Below are 14,039 nucleotides of genomic sequence, written 5' to 3'. Positions count from 1 at the left end.
TTCCTCAAAGGGGAAAAATAGTCTAAAACTAGGTTTAATCTATGTCTGATAATCTGAGCTTTTAAATTTAAAGTGAGTAAATAATTACCAGATTACATCTTGGAGGATCTCTTGATGTACAGTAAGGGTAACTGTTTGTGGTGCTTAATGAGTGGGGTAGAGTGCACATAATATTTATTCTTCTTTCTAGAGTGGTTTTGCATCATCTCTTTAGTATGGAAGCCTGTTTCCGCCACTAAAGAAAAAAAAAAAGGATCCATAACTTGAAATTTCGAGAAAAGTATTTTGAGAAATGTAACTCGAAATTTCGAGTTATTAATTCAAAATTTTGAGAAAAGTAACTCGAAATTTCGAGTTAGTGCTGCCAATCAGTAATCTACGTGAATGATGTCATTTCCTTGTTACCCGGAAGCTGAAGCCCTCAGGTGCAAATGCTACAGCTAAGCTACCGGTATTACATCCAGTCATGAATGCACAGATTGCACAGTATTTTCAGCGTGGCTTCAAAAATGATGAAATCCTTGTGTTATTTGCTGAATCACATGGCGTTACTATCAGCAAATGTACTCGCGAAAGCGCCAATTTGATGCGATCCGGTTTTGGGTGCGCGTTACTTTGCGCCATATGCTTCCGGGTAACAAGAAAGTGACCTCATTCATGTAGATTACTGATTGGCAGTTAATAACTCCAAAGCGAGTTAATAACTCGAAATTTTGAGAAAAGTAACTCAAAATTTCGACTTGTGTTTCTCCAAATTTCGACTTAATAAGTCGAAATTTCAAGAAAATAACTCGAAATTTCGAATTATGGATACTTGTTTTTTGTTTGTTTTTTTAGTGGCGGAAACGGGCTTCCATACTTTAGGGTTAGGTATTTGAATATGAAAATCCGTTTCAGGCAACATTAAAATGAAATCCTGTAATCTTGAAAATGGCATTTTAGTGCTGAGCAAAGATGAAAATGCAACGATATAATTTGCGTGTTTAATTTTCACACCTCTTTATGAACATTTTATGTATCTTAAAGTTAAAAAGTTATAATCTTTGAAGTTATAAGCTGCCATACTTTGGGAATTATTCAGATGTTTTGTCAATTTAAAAAAAAAAAATTAAAATACAACAGTGCAATTTCATTCACCTTTTTTGCAAGCAGATGCAGTTTCTGACTATTTCACTATGGAAATGCTTGCTGAATGTTTAATAAATTGCATTGTGTGTATGTATACCATTTAACTTTCCATTTTAATATTTGAATATTGTTTCTAAGACTCTATTTGAAAATAAAGTGTAAACAGCTTTTCCTGTTTCATGTAATATGAATACAGAATAATGGCGATTATTGCATTTTCCTTTTTTTTTCTTTTTTTAAAAATAACACACGTAAATGTGGAAATACAGGTGTGCTACTATGAAATTCCATTTTCTTTTTTAGTTTATTATGGTTCTGCATGGCTTCCATATCTGACAGTAAATTAAGTGTAATGCCGTTCAACTCTGATTTCAAGCTGCTCACAAACTAAACTGGAGAAAAATGAGACCACATATTCTGTCTTGCATGTCCCCATAACTAATAATGAATCATTTCACAGAGGCAGCTTTGCATTTATAGCAGATGACTAAATCTAGCATAGCCAGCAATACTGAAAAGTAATGGACATGGTAAAATTTCCATATCATGATTCTGCAAGGGTCCACTGAACGTGTGAGAGCAAGACTTCATGCAGACATCTGTGCGCCCGCCAGTTTTTTGTGACCGCTCAGGATGTGTCCACAGAGACATAGCACTACAATGCATGAACTATGCACTTCAAGCGGGCTTCAAAGAAATATAACAGGGTTGACTACTCATACACGGCAGAATATAAGTGGCACTGCAGCCTGATTGAAGGATTGAGCATGTTGCTCAATTTGGCGCCCTTGCAAAGTTTGTCTCTCTAATAAGATATGGAGTGTTGTCCTGTGGCCTCAGGTGAACCTCCCTGAGCTTGATCTAAATTGAATGAGAAGGATTTCCTCTGTATTGATTGAACACGCTGTGATGGCAAAGCAACAGCGTGTTCTCTGGCAGGTCCAGTTCTTTACAGTCATCAGAACTGAAGGACAGCGAGGCTGCTGCCATCCTCGTCATTTACACAACCTTGACGTAATGGTCATGCACTAACTCTTCTCCATGCTTTAGATTTCTACATGCAAAACTAGGGCTGTTTAACTGAACAATAAATGAATTGGTCACACAAGATGATATAGATATAAGCTCACGTGGAGTTGCATTAGCAGGAAAATGTCTATCTTTCATTGTTCTTCTGTTTGCTAAAGCTAGTGATACCTAATCTTCTCATTATTCAGTTTCCAGCCATTTTAACTAGTGTTGAACAGCTTATGTAATGCCCATAAAACATGAAGGAGGGAGGGAAAGGCTCTTGTCTCTTAACCCAGTGTGAGGCTTTTGGGTATGCCTTCACCTGGAGGCCTTATGTAAGTGTTCATTCCCAAAAAGCTGCATATAAAATTGAAGGTAGTTCTTAACTTCAAAACAGTCCCCTTTCATATTTTGTTTTTGCTTTTAACACCGCTATGCCTTGTTTTGCTATCCCACAAAAATGCTGTCCCCATAGGATGTAACCAGTTAAATGAGCAAACATTATACAGTCATAATCAATAATTCTCTCTAAATTCACTTATAGAGCAACATAATTTCAACCTACATGCCATAAGTTTCATATCCCAACCAGGAATCCAAGCAAATGTAGTCTGTGTCTTGGATAGACTGTTCAGTTTCAGCTTCAGACGTTGTGCAGCAAGTTGCTGTGGGGGTCCAGGTAGAGTCAGCATGCGAATCCCAGTAGGCGCAGCAGCAGCGTGAGCGGACTCTCAACCTAAATAATTACCTTCATTAATCAACAGAGGACAGCAAAAGGTGCAGCCACCGAGCCTCTTAAAGTTTAAGTGTCTCTTAGGTCACGTAGTTCATTTTCAGTTAAGCCCAGCACAGTTTAGCTTTTTGTTACATCTTTGGCCACAATGGTGTTTCCTACAAGAGCCAGTTAACATCTTTTTACCCTTTAAAAGGTAAAAGTGGATTAATTAAGGCTTCAGAAGTGTATCTTCTCAGTGTTTTTTTTTTTCTTTTCTTTTTTCTCCAAACTATGGTCCTGCAAGAACACTTCATACGGTGACTGTTTTAGTTGTCTTGCATGAGAGATTTATATATGTTCCACTGTTTTAGAAATAATTATTATGTTTGTCATGTCGCTAGTAACTCTCTCATCGTCAGTTTTTCAGTGAGCTCAGTGACATCCTAACTTCTATTTGTTGTGTGCATCCAGCCATGGCAGGTGCAGTGTAGAAATGACATCTTGCAGCAGGATGGATTTGGAAATCATGTCTAGCCTTTGTGCGGAGGGAGGTTTACCTTGTCTCAGACTGCTACTGATCTATAGCAAAACGCTTAAATGCTCAATGATTTTATCCTGTCACGTCTTCTATTGAGCCACAGTTGTCCAGTCTGTCGGAGGAATTAAAATTTGACCTTTGTGAAATGTGTTCTGAAGAAGCAGTATTTGCCCTAACATGTGTGAGGCTATAATAGCAAAGTTTGCATCAAATTTGACACACTCAGTGCTGACAGCATGTGGACTAAAACACCTGATGCTATAGGCCAGGAGCTGAGTGCTTAGAGGGATCAAAGAAGGCTAAAGTCAGTCTCAGGTGAATGTCTTCTCTTTACCTGATATCTGCACTTCTTTCTGTCTGGTTCTCAGTTCACGAGCACACACATACACAATCTTCTCACAGCCCTCTACACTTTGCCTGTGTCCACTCTGTCTCATCAGACAGGATGATAGACCGAGAGACTCCCCAGTTCCATCTCAAGCCTCCCCCCTCGATTTTTCAGCGCTTCTGCTGAGGTGGACGTCTCGGCCTTGCACGCATGGTGGCCTCTATTATTTGAAGCTGCTCTAAAGCAATATGCATACAAACTAAGCCAAGAAAATCCAATTTGTTATGAGGACACCATATAAATCTTGGAGTCTGTGATCCATGGCAGTGTACCGCCGGGCAAAACCTGCCTGACTGCAGAATTTTATTTCATTTTTAAAAAAAAATACAGAGCTTAGATGTGTGGTGCATTATTCATTTTGAGCCATGATGTTATCTCAGGTATTCACACAAGCTTGCATATGAACACCTACACATATAAAAGACTTTAATATGTATCCAAGTTAAGCGTGACAGTGACGGTACAATATAAAATGCATCTTCAGTGACAAATCGGTGTGTAGCTCCTGAGGCCTGGGAGATTCCTATTTTGTTTTTGGGGTTTTTTGGTTTTTAAACATGTGCTGAGGACATGTTTCATAAAAAAGACTTTCCTCAAGGATTTTCCAAGACTGTCAGATAAGTTCAAACTATATTTTGTGATATTTTCTTAAGGGTTAGTTTGTTTGTGAAAATCCCCATGGCAGTAATTATAGATGACAACAAGAACAAAATAAATGATGTATTGATTATACATGACATCAGCCTTTCATTGTTTTCTACAAATGCCAAAAGCCTATATAAGTTTAATTGATTATTATTTTAAAAAAGTGTTTCAGTTTCCTCTGTAGTTTACTGAGTGTAAAAGTTGTTATTGTAGAAGCTATTAAAATTAATCTTCCAGTCATGTCGTAATCCAGACAGATCCGTTGTTTCTCTAGTGGAAAGAGAGAGATGGGGGGAAAGTTTTTCTTCTCTTTTTTTATGGCTATGAATACTATTATAGATTTAAAACAATCAGCTCAGCATTATATGTAAAAACACCAAAAATGGAGAGAGCACTCCTGCTGCTATATGATGTCAGTGAGAGTGGCTATCGTATCATCATCTCAGGAACACAGCTTTGGCTGTGTAAACAGATGTTCCACCCAGCTGCTGTTCAAACCCTCTGTTTGTAAGAATCGGCCAATCAGAAGAAAGTTGGCTTAAAGAGAGGGTCGCATTAAAGGTAGAGGTTCTAAAGCAGGTTATTACAGACAGATTGATTCATATCTTGTATATGACTATTACTCATAGTGGTTTACACATTTGATTGGCAAACAAAAGGTTCCCAAGGTGGGGGAACAAATCTTTTTCATGGTTGCATCAGGAAGGGCCTCTGGTCTAAAACATCTGTTGAGTCAAACATGCGGTGTGACAAGGGAGCAGCTGAAAGTAACTATATACCTACATCCAATATGGCACTAATACATTCAAGAATTTAAAAAATTGACCTGTAAATGGGCTTTCTATGAAGAGAATTTATTTTATTTAATTTAAAACTGTTATAAGGCTGAATTGGAAACTATCTTGAATAAGTTGAATGCCGAGTGGTTGTTTTTGCTGACTATTGTTTCTGTACTTTGGGACTCGTTATTGTGCAGTATAACTCTTTCCTAATGTTGTGTCGGGCTGTAAAAGTGAAACCTCATCTTAGCCAGCTTTTCTTAAAAATGGCTGCTACCTGTAACAAAGGTTAAATATAAATGAAAAACAACACTTTTGCCTAGTGTGACAATTTCAGGGTTTATTTTATAGGCCAGTAGATGGTAGAGGAGAAAAAGGTGAAACTTAGACTTAAATCAAAACTGACTGAGTTCAGGGCCCCGCTACACATTGTCAAGAGAAGTGAAATTAGACAAGGTACAGCAGGACTTGCCTGTCAAACAACGAGATGACTGAGAATTGACAGGAGGGCTGGAGCAGTAAGCGACTACACAGGAAGGCTGACTGCAAAGGTCAATGTTTCTCCCTTATATTTAGGAAAAACGCATTATGCTTTCTGTCAATGTGAAATGTTAATAATTTACATAGAGTCCTGCTCAGCAACTATAAATTATTCTGTACTTTTTTATGCTGAATGATTTTGTTTGTGCTCTGAGGCTGAATGTGTGTTTTGTTAAGAGATTTATAAGTAATGGCAGAAGGCAGGCTAGCTTTTGTTGTTAATGACTCAAAACATTGACTGACGGAGTGTAACAGCTACTGCTGCTCACACACAAACTTGTATAGATGATGAATTGTTATTGCAGGAGGGAGTGCTGTGGACTTCTGTGGAAGATTAAACATCTGAAATGAAAGGACAAAAATATCTTTCTTGGACAATGCTGTCATTTATTTGTCTTTTGTTTAGTTTTTTAACAAAACACCTTAATTGTAATGAGTATGCTTTGCATGACAAGAATAAATATTAAATAAATGTAAGCTCAAATCAATAACTGCTGTGGGATATTTCCAGCTTTCTCTGTCTACTAGCACAAATCCTAATCCCTGACTAGTTCTCTGAATAGAAGGCTTTGTTAAGAAGTTCAGCTGTTTCTCAACCAGTTTTCTATTTCATATGGCCACTCTGAATAACCACCAACTGGGATGAGATATGTGTATGACCCTCCTGACCTTAAATTTAAAAATACCAACACTGTAATTGAAAAGTACTTAATCGTTATTAAAATACATTTCAGTATTGCGCCACCCCTGCCCTATTTCTTTATGTTCTCTCAGACAAGCTTTCTTGTTATTTCTTTGCATAGTCTTCAGGAAAAGTTCTCCAGGACATTCAAACATTCAAAGCTCTTCTTTAGATGTTGACTGGCTTTGTTCCATTTTCTGTCAAGATGATCCCATACTGCTTCAGTAATATTGAGGTCTGGGTTCTGGTGAGGCCAATCCATAAATGAATGTTTGTGTTATTTCTTTGTATGCTTCTGTTGCACTAACAGTGTGCTTGGGATCATTGTCATGCTGAAAAATGAAGCTGTTGTCAGTCAGACGCTGTGTGGTAATGGGTGGTGGATCAAAATCTGATCCTACTTTTCTTTCTTCAAAATTTCATTCGTTTTTACAAGATCACCCAAACGATATCGCAGAATATAAATCAGTGGATTCCAGGTTTTATTCGTGTGTGAGATTCAAGGATGGAGCGATTTCATGAATCTTATAGCCAAATAGCTTTTCAGATGTGAATGGTGTTATACCATCATGTTTTGTTTTTTTTGTTTTTTTGCTTTGTTTGATATTTGCAAGAGTTGGGCATACTGTAATTAGACCATTTATATAATTCTTAAGTATGAAGACAGTCAAGAGTGAATTGGGCTTCAATTCATCATTTATTCCTTAAGATAGACCAACTACCTAAAGACTGTTGCATCTTTGTTCAGTTTGTCTCAAACAAAAATTGAGGCAGAGCAGAAAACAGGCTGTGGCCTAACCTGACGTACCTCGCCCATTAACCAGAAACACTGTGAGTCTTTGACTTGGGTCATTAGCTCTCATTCAGTGCAGAAGATTATTTCTACCTTCAGGGGCATCTTGGCTTTTGAAAAATGCTCATAAAGCTACAGTAAAATATCAGATTACTAATTTATCAGGTACTCAGTACTCCTGTCTTCTTAAAGTACTATTTCTCACTGCCACTACACTCTGTCAGGCTTTTCTCTTATCATTTTCTTTTTTACCCAAGGCTCTACAAGGTTATAAAAAATTAACATAAGGTTGGGAGATTGTGAAAAATGTCCTCATTTATAGTGAAGTGCTTGGAGTTGACTGATCAGTCATGAATGAAAGAATCTTTAGATCTGAAAAGCAGTTGTTTATGAAAAAAATCTTGTTTTTCCATATCAGAAACTCAGATATCAGATCCATATCAGATAGGCATCAACATCAATCTATATCAACCTTATCAGGTTGTAGTTCTCACACATCTACACTGTATCTGCTTTGCTCTCCATGTTGTTAGCTAAGCTTCACTAAAAACTCGTAGCTCAATCTGTACTTAGCACCCTGCCTGACATTTATGAGAAACACGACTCCTGAGCAGACAGGGCAATTTTGACAGACTACCCACTGAGGCAGTGTGAACAAGGAGACGAATGTGCTGGAATTTCCTTGATTTCCTTACATTTCTAACCGCCAAAGCCTGTCTGTGTTGTTCTCCACTGAACGTGTGCAAAGCCTGCATATCAAAATAGAAACACTGAGGGATTGAACAGATTCACCTTTTCTCAAGTTCACATTGGTGGCAGCGCCGGGCGAGTTGTGGGAGTTTATTTGGCATGCTGGAGCATGGGGAGTTCTCGGGTTTCAGTTGGTGGATGCATCAGGCAGCGCACACACGCCCACCTGTTGCTGTCTGTTGAGCCAGGCTGGCTGTTCAGTTATTGAAGTAGAAGAAGAAAAAGAGAGTAGGAAATGCTGTTCACAGTTCCAGTGGTCATACAAGGAAATCTCTAACCAGTGTAAGAAACGATTTTGTATTTGTTAGATTGGAGATGTGTCAAAGTCACGGGATTCAGAGGACGGGTGGGGTTGGTTTCGGTGTGGGCAGGGTCAAGTTCCCGCTCTACACTTGAAAGCTGAGGAAACAGCCACCCAACCCTCATTTACCTCCTCCTGCTACAGGACAGGGCCCTATACATAGTAATGATTCTGGTCTTTAGCTGTCTAGCAGATGGTCACACTGCTTCTACAGGGATCACTTTGCCTTAGATTCACCAGATTCTCTGGCTTGGAATCAAGTCAAGAGTGCAGAGACAGACAGAAAGTGTCTTAAAGTGTCTTGGCTGTGGCCACACATGGTCATTTCATTACTTTTGGGAATCTGATCATAGCGATGGGATTTTTACGGGAGAAATCCACTCCTTAAAGTGTCCCCTGTCGTTGTTTTTATTTAGAACCATGTTGGCTTTATCGTCCATTCTGCTCTTCCTCCTGTTGCTTCACACTGCTCAGATGACAGTTTGTTATCCAGTTTATGCAGATTCCTGATCTCAGTGCAACTCTGACCACTTCTGGTTCTAAAGCAACACTATCAAAGTGAAGCTGGCTCTGGAAGACACTGTGGTTGTCTGTTTTTATTGATTTCAAATATGCACAAATCCGTAATAGTTGTGCAGGAGTTTCAACTTGTATTGCAACTTTTTTCCTACTAACAAACAGAAAATTTCACTAAAAAGTCATCTGTGATTTGGTCATAGTCAAGTCACCCTAGGGTAAATATAGTATGCTGGTAATGGTGCCAGGCCTCATTGGTTTCATAAGGCCACCAGAATTCCAAACAGCTGAAAAGAAAGAGCCGTATTTACTTGATTTTAAAGAGGTGACAAGTCTTGGGTCATCCTGTGGCCATATTGAGTTTCTCTATCTGTAGCCTGTAAGAGCAAACTGTGTTTCCTCCATCACACTACTACAAAGAAAGCTGCAGCATTGATTCTGAGCCAATACTGATGCTTTCTGCTATCAGTAATCACCTCCCTGAAGCCCACACTTGGATTGCGGGTTTTTAAAATGATGCCCATGTGCGGTACTGTGCCAGTTTGACCACCTATTTATTTCACCATGACATTTCACTGGATTGTTTCACTTGGACCATACAGAATGACCAAAATATATTTTAAAACCACAACTTTGGCTTTTTTAAAAATAATTCTTAAAAATTCAATTGTTACTTTGTTTATTCATTAATTTCTGACATTGTTTTAGCTGTATTTCAGTGGTGGGGAGACATTAGAAATTGTCTTTCTTTGTGTTTAAACTTAAAGTTGGTGAAATGTACTTGCTGCCATTTAAGGTCAACTAATCCAGTTGCTCATGTGGATCAAAGCCTCCGGTAGTATTAAAGTCACTGGTCAGTGTTTCACGAGACCAGCAGCCAGCAGAGTGGTGTTTACCCACATCAATATATAATGCACTGTGCAAAAGTCTTGAACAACCCCTCATTTCTTTATGTTTTGCTTCCAAGGAGATAGTTTATTGTATATTTTTGTTCTTCAAACTAGTCTTGAGCTTTTTGAAGGTCTTTAACCCTTTCGTGCATGAATTATGACAACCTCAATCAGGATTTCTTTCTTAAGTATTTTTTTATTCATCTTTAGGCATGACAAACAATTTTTGAACTTCATTTTTTAACATGTACTTTTCAAAGAGTTTGTTACATGTCCACTTAGGTGGACAACATACGTTTTGACTTATGAATTTGGTATTTCCAAGGATACCATATACAGTGACACAAATACAAGAAAACAGCCTTTGAATAGCTATCCACTGTAGTGACCACTATCCGTGAAAGGGTTAAAAAGGTTTTTTTCTTTGGATTTTGACTGTGGGGTTTTTTTTCTTGTAGCTGACCATTTTCAGAGGAATTATTTTGTTGTTGTTCTTTTGTTTTTGTTAAGCTGTTTAACCCTAACCTATGAATCATTCATGCACAAAAAGGCACCTAACTCAAGGGATGGACCAGTGTTGTTTACACATAATAGACAACTTGGCAAAGAACCAATTTTAAATTGTGTCCTTAGGCACTTAATTACAAAAACACAATTTGTTGCCATTTCTATGAATCTGCAAAGAAGCTATTTGGTTACATTTCAGCCAGTGGTTTTGGAAATTTTCTCAATATTAATTGAAATATGACTACAGAAAAGAAATCCAGGTTTTAATCCACCATAAGGAAAGCATATTAATGGGAACAGTTTTGTATTTTAAGCATGACAAAGATCCCAAATGTATTGCCTCTATGCAATAACAGCTTATGTGGATAAACAAATACACAGCTGAAGAGTCTCAGTCATGGATTGGCCTCCTCAGAGCACAGACTTCAACATGATTGAAGCAGTGTGGGATCACGTTCTCATGACAGGGAACAAATAAAAAGACTACTTAAATAAATTAAAAAAAATATTGTCTAATGGAGTTCAGAGTGTGTTGAGGTTTAAGGACCATGTTCAAGCTTAGTGGAATTGTTTTTGCCTTATATACTGTATTTCCTGCTGATTGCTGTAGGCTACCTGAAGAGCCTGTTCTAGCCTTTGACACATTTTTTTCATGGTGGAAGTTTGGAAGTAAACACACCTGGTGTGCAACAACCAGTTTAATTGAACTGGAAAACCTTTAAACAAACAGCCAGGTGAACCGTTCTCCTGTTCATTTTATTTATGTATTTATTTATTTTAAATAAGGTAAGTGAACTGGCTCTGGCCATATATTTAGTATGCAGACATTAAAGACTATTGATTCATGCAAATCCAGGCCTATTACTCCATTGGGCCCATCTTTGATATATGAATACCTCCTATATGTAGATGCCAGAAAGAGTAAGACTAATATGAAACACAGCTTGACTTTGAACCTTTACAACCTTGTTTTAACATTTTACGTCTGCTTAAAACAATTGACAGATTTGTCATTAGAGAAAATAGCTCCTGAAAGACGCATGCTTTCGGTTGTTTCCAATTCATTTTTATTCATAGAGCAGTGTGAAATTACCGACTGGAGACAAATTTCTCCTATATTGTAGGATTTGTATGAGCTGAAATTGAATGCTTTGTGCATCAAGATTATTCAGCAACTAAAAACCCTACTTAAATGATTTTCCATGCTAGGGCTTTTATTTTGCAGTCACACCAAATTCCCTATGATTTAGGCTCCAATGTGCCGTTATTTGAAATATTGTTAGGGTCTGTTATCTTGCCTCCTGAGTCTGTGGCTGCTGTACAGCCTGTATCGAAATCTATTGAATTAATACTGCTGTGAAGGAGGTGGGAGCCAGAACCATGGCAACCATCAGCTCAGATTAGTGTGGGACGTGAGCTGGCAGGAGACATGCACACACCACACATACTATACACTTGCATACACAAACAAATCAATATCCGTGCATGCCTTGCCAAATAGAGCCTGCCCGCTCTCCACTCTAACAGATACAGATGTTCATTTGTTGTGCTGATTGAGTTGAGGTCTGTTTTTTGGGGGGGGGGTTTCACAGCAATACCAGAATCTGTGTAAATGATTTAGAAATGATATCACTTAAAACTGGTTGCCCTCAGTACTTTGATTAATGTAGTTTATCTCCTTTTCTGTTGTTGAATTGAACAAAAGGGGTGCTCCAATGCAAGCTTTGAGAGGGTAGTCATCAGCAAGCTCCCAAACTCCCAAAACAACTGGACACTGGATACTGGACATCAGGCTGGTACTACCAGCACTTTATTACAACGCACTAACAAGCCATCTTCAAAAAGTTCAGTTCTTCTATGCCCATCTCCTACAATGTTAATAACTGGTGATTCAATAACATGGAATATCCATTCAAAGTCAGTTAGAACCTACTGTTTTGCAGGAGCAACAGTCACCAACATAATTAACAAGATCCCAAGTTTGTTGCATAAACATCCCACGGCTACGTGGTGTGTTCTAACATCAGCAGTCAGAGCTACTGAAACAGGATTTTACATGTCTCTTTAACTTACGTGAATATTATTGTGAAAATCTTTCTAAAGTTCCTGTTTTGTTCCAGTGTTGGGTGATGGTGTTGGTTAGTTCTCCAGATTCCTCTGGAAAGATTTTAAAACTTCATCTGTATCACTTCCTTGAAAAGTTTCTGAAAGTTCTGCTTTTGAAAATCACTAATAAGTCAGATATTTGCAAGACTTTTAATTTGCACTTAGTTTTAGCTGGACTATTGTGTATATACACTTGTTATCTAACGCTATAGAGATTGCGTTAGATAACAAGTGTAGCTTTAATATTGGAAATTTTTTTCTTTTACTTTGATTAGCAATAGGGAAGTCTACAGTAAACTGGCCACCTTAAACCCAAAGAAATCTAACACCATCTTTCTTTACCTTAATGCTGATCTGATTGCAGCGCCTATAACTCATATTCTTAATTTAACAGTTGCTACAGGCTACTTTTTGACCTTCCCCAAGGGACCCATTTCTCCTCCTAAGATGGACCAGGGATCTTTTATTTGTTAAGCAAATGTCTAAGACATTGCAAAGTGGAGCTACTTAAGACTTGGTACAGGCAAAAATCCCGAAGTGTTGAATGCTGCACAGGTGCTCCTACTCCATAAATGTGGTAATAGTGATTTGAATAATTATCCCCAATACCCCAATCTCAAAACTGTCTTGCCAAGCCAAAAGCAAAGAAAAAAAGTCATTACTTATTATTGCCAATGAATACCTTTATGATAGAATTCAGGCAGTTTCTTCCAAGGATTTCAGGTCAAGTCCATTTACCTTTCATACAGGTGTTCCACAGGGACCCATTCTGGGACCTTTCTTATTCACCCTGTACACAAACAGTATTATCTCTGCCACCCAAAACTGTAATGTATATTTCTATGCAGATGACACTGTTTTATATGCCACTGGCTCTTCTGTTGATCTGGCCATTGAAAATATACAGTCTCCTTTTGAAGCTTTTTAGAAATCTCTTATCACATATGAACTTGTTTTAAACTCTGAGAAAACTAAGTGCTTGCCATTTATAAGGACCCCTGAAACTATCCAGCCTGTAGAGGCTAAATGCTACACTCACTTTTCAAACTCATGTGGAACACCTATTAGGAAAATTAAAGACAAAAATTGTATTTTTATAAAAAACAATCCTTTTTCTTTTTATTCACGAGTCACAAGATCATTGTACATTTATCTACTAACCACAGATTTGGCTATGCTTGATTATGCTAGAATATGCTTCTAAATCCATCTAGAACCCTCTTGATTCTTTTGGCTATTGTGTATTATACAATAACTACGTATACTATTCAAAATACTACCTCCTGCCCCTGCCTAATTGTCTGTTTCTGTAACTGAGATGGATCTTGCTCTGATTTGTTTTTTGGTTTGGTTTGTTTTGGGGGTTTTTTAATGCTAACTCTCTTCTGTCACACATACATTAATATCTAAAAAAAAAGAAAAAGAAAAAAGAGTTCTTTAGCATTTCAGATAACGCTCATGTTTATCTGAAATTTGTTTGACTATGACTCTAAAAACCAAAGGTGCAGTGAATTGGAGTATTTCAATGCTAGGTCAGCAAGATATCCAGTTTTTATTTTGGGTGGATTAATTTAAGTACATTTTTGGCTTTAACCCTTCTTTTTCTTCTGGCAGGACGATGAGGTGGTGCTCCAGAGTGTGGCCACCATCCAGAAGGAGCATCGTAAGTTCTGCCTGGCCGCCGAGGGACTTGGAAACCGTCTATGTTACCTGGAATCAACATCTGAAGCTAAGGTGAGGATGCCCCACA

The 14,039-nt window shown here is 38.0% G+C and overlaps 1 protein-coding gene across 7 annotated transcripts in view; it reads left to right on the top strand.

The window, feature by feature from the left end:
- ryr3 (ryanodine receptor 3) overlaps positions 1-14,039 on the top strand; it is a 112,887-nt gene that overhangs the window by 4,222 nt on the left and 94,626 nt on the right. For all 7 annotated transcript variants that reach the window (XM_025899121.1, XM_025899120.1, XM_025899119.1 and 4 more), the window contains exon 2: positions 13,904-14,023. In XM_025899121.1, the coding sequence (XP_025754906.1) occupies positions 13,904-14,023 (120 nt within the window). The remainder of the gene's footprint in view (positions 1-13,903; positions 14,024-14,039) is intronic.

The sequence above is a fragment of the Oreochromis niloticus genome, linkage group LG15 (assembly GCF_001858045.2).
Source record: "Oreochromis niloticus isolate F11D_XX linkage group LG15, O_niloticus_UMD_NMBU, whole genome shotgun sequence".
NCBI lineage: Eukaryota > Metazoa > Chordata > Actinopteri > Cichliformes > Cichlidae > Oreochromis > Oreochromis niloticus.
Note: the sequence above shows the minus strand (reverse complement) of the source record. Positions and strands in the feature narration are given on the sequence as shown.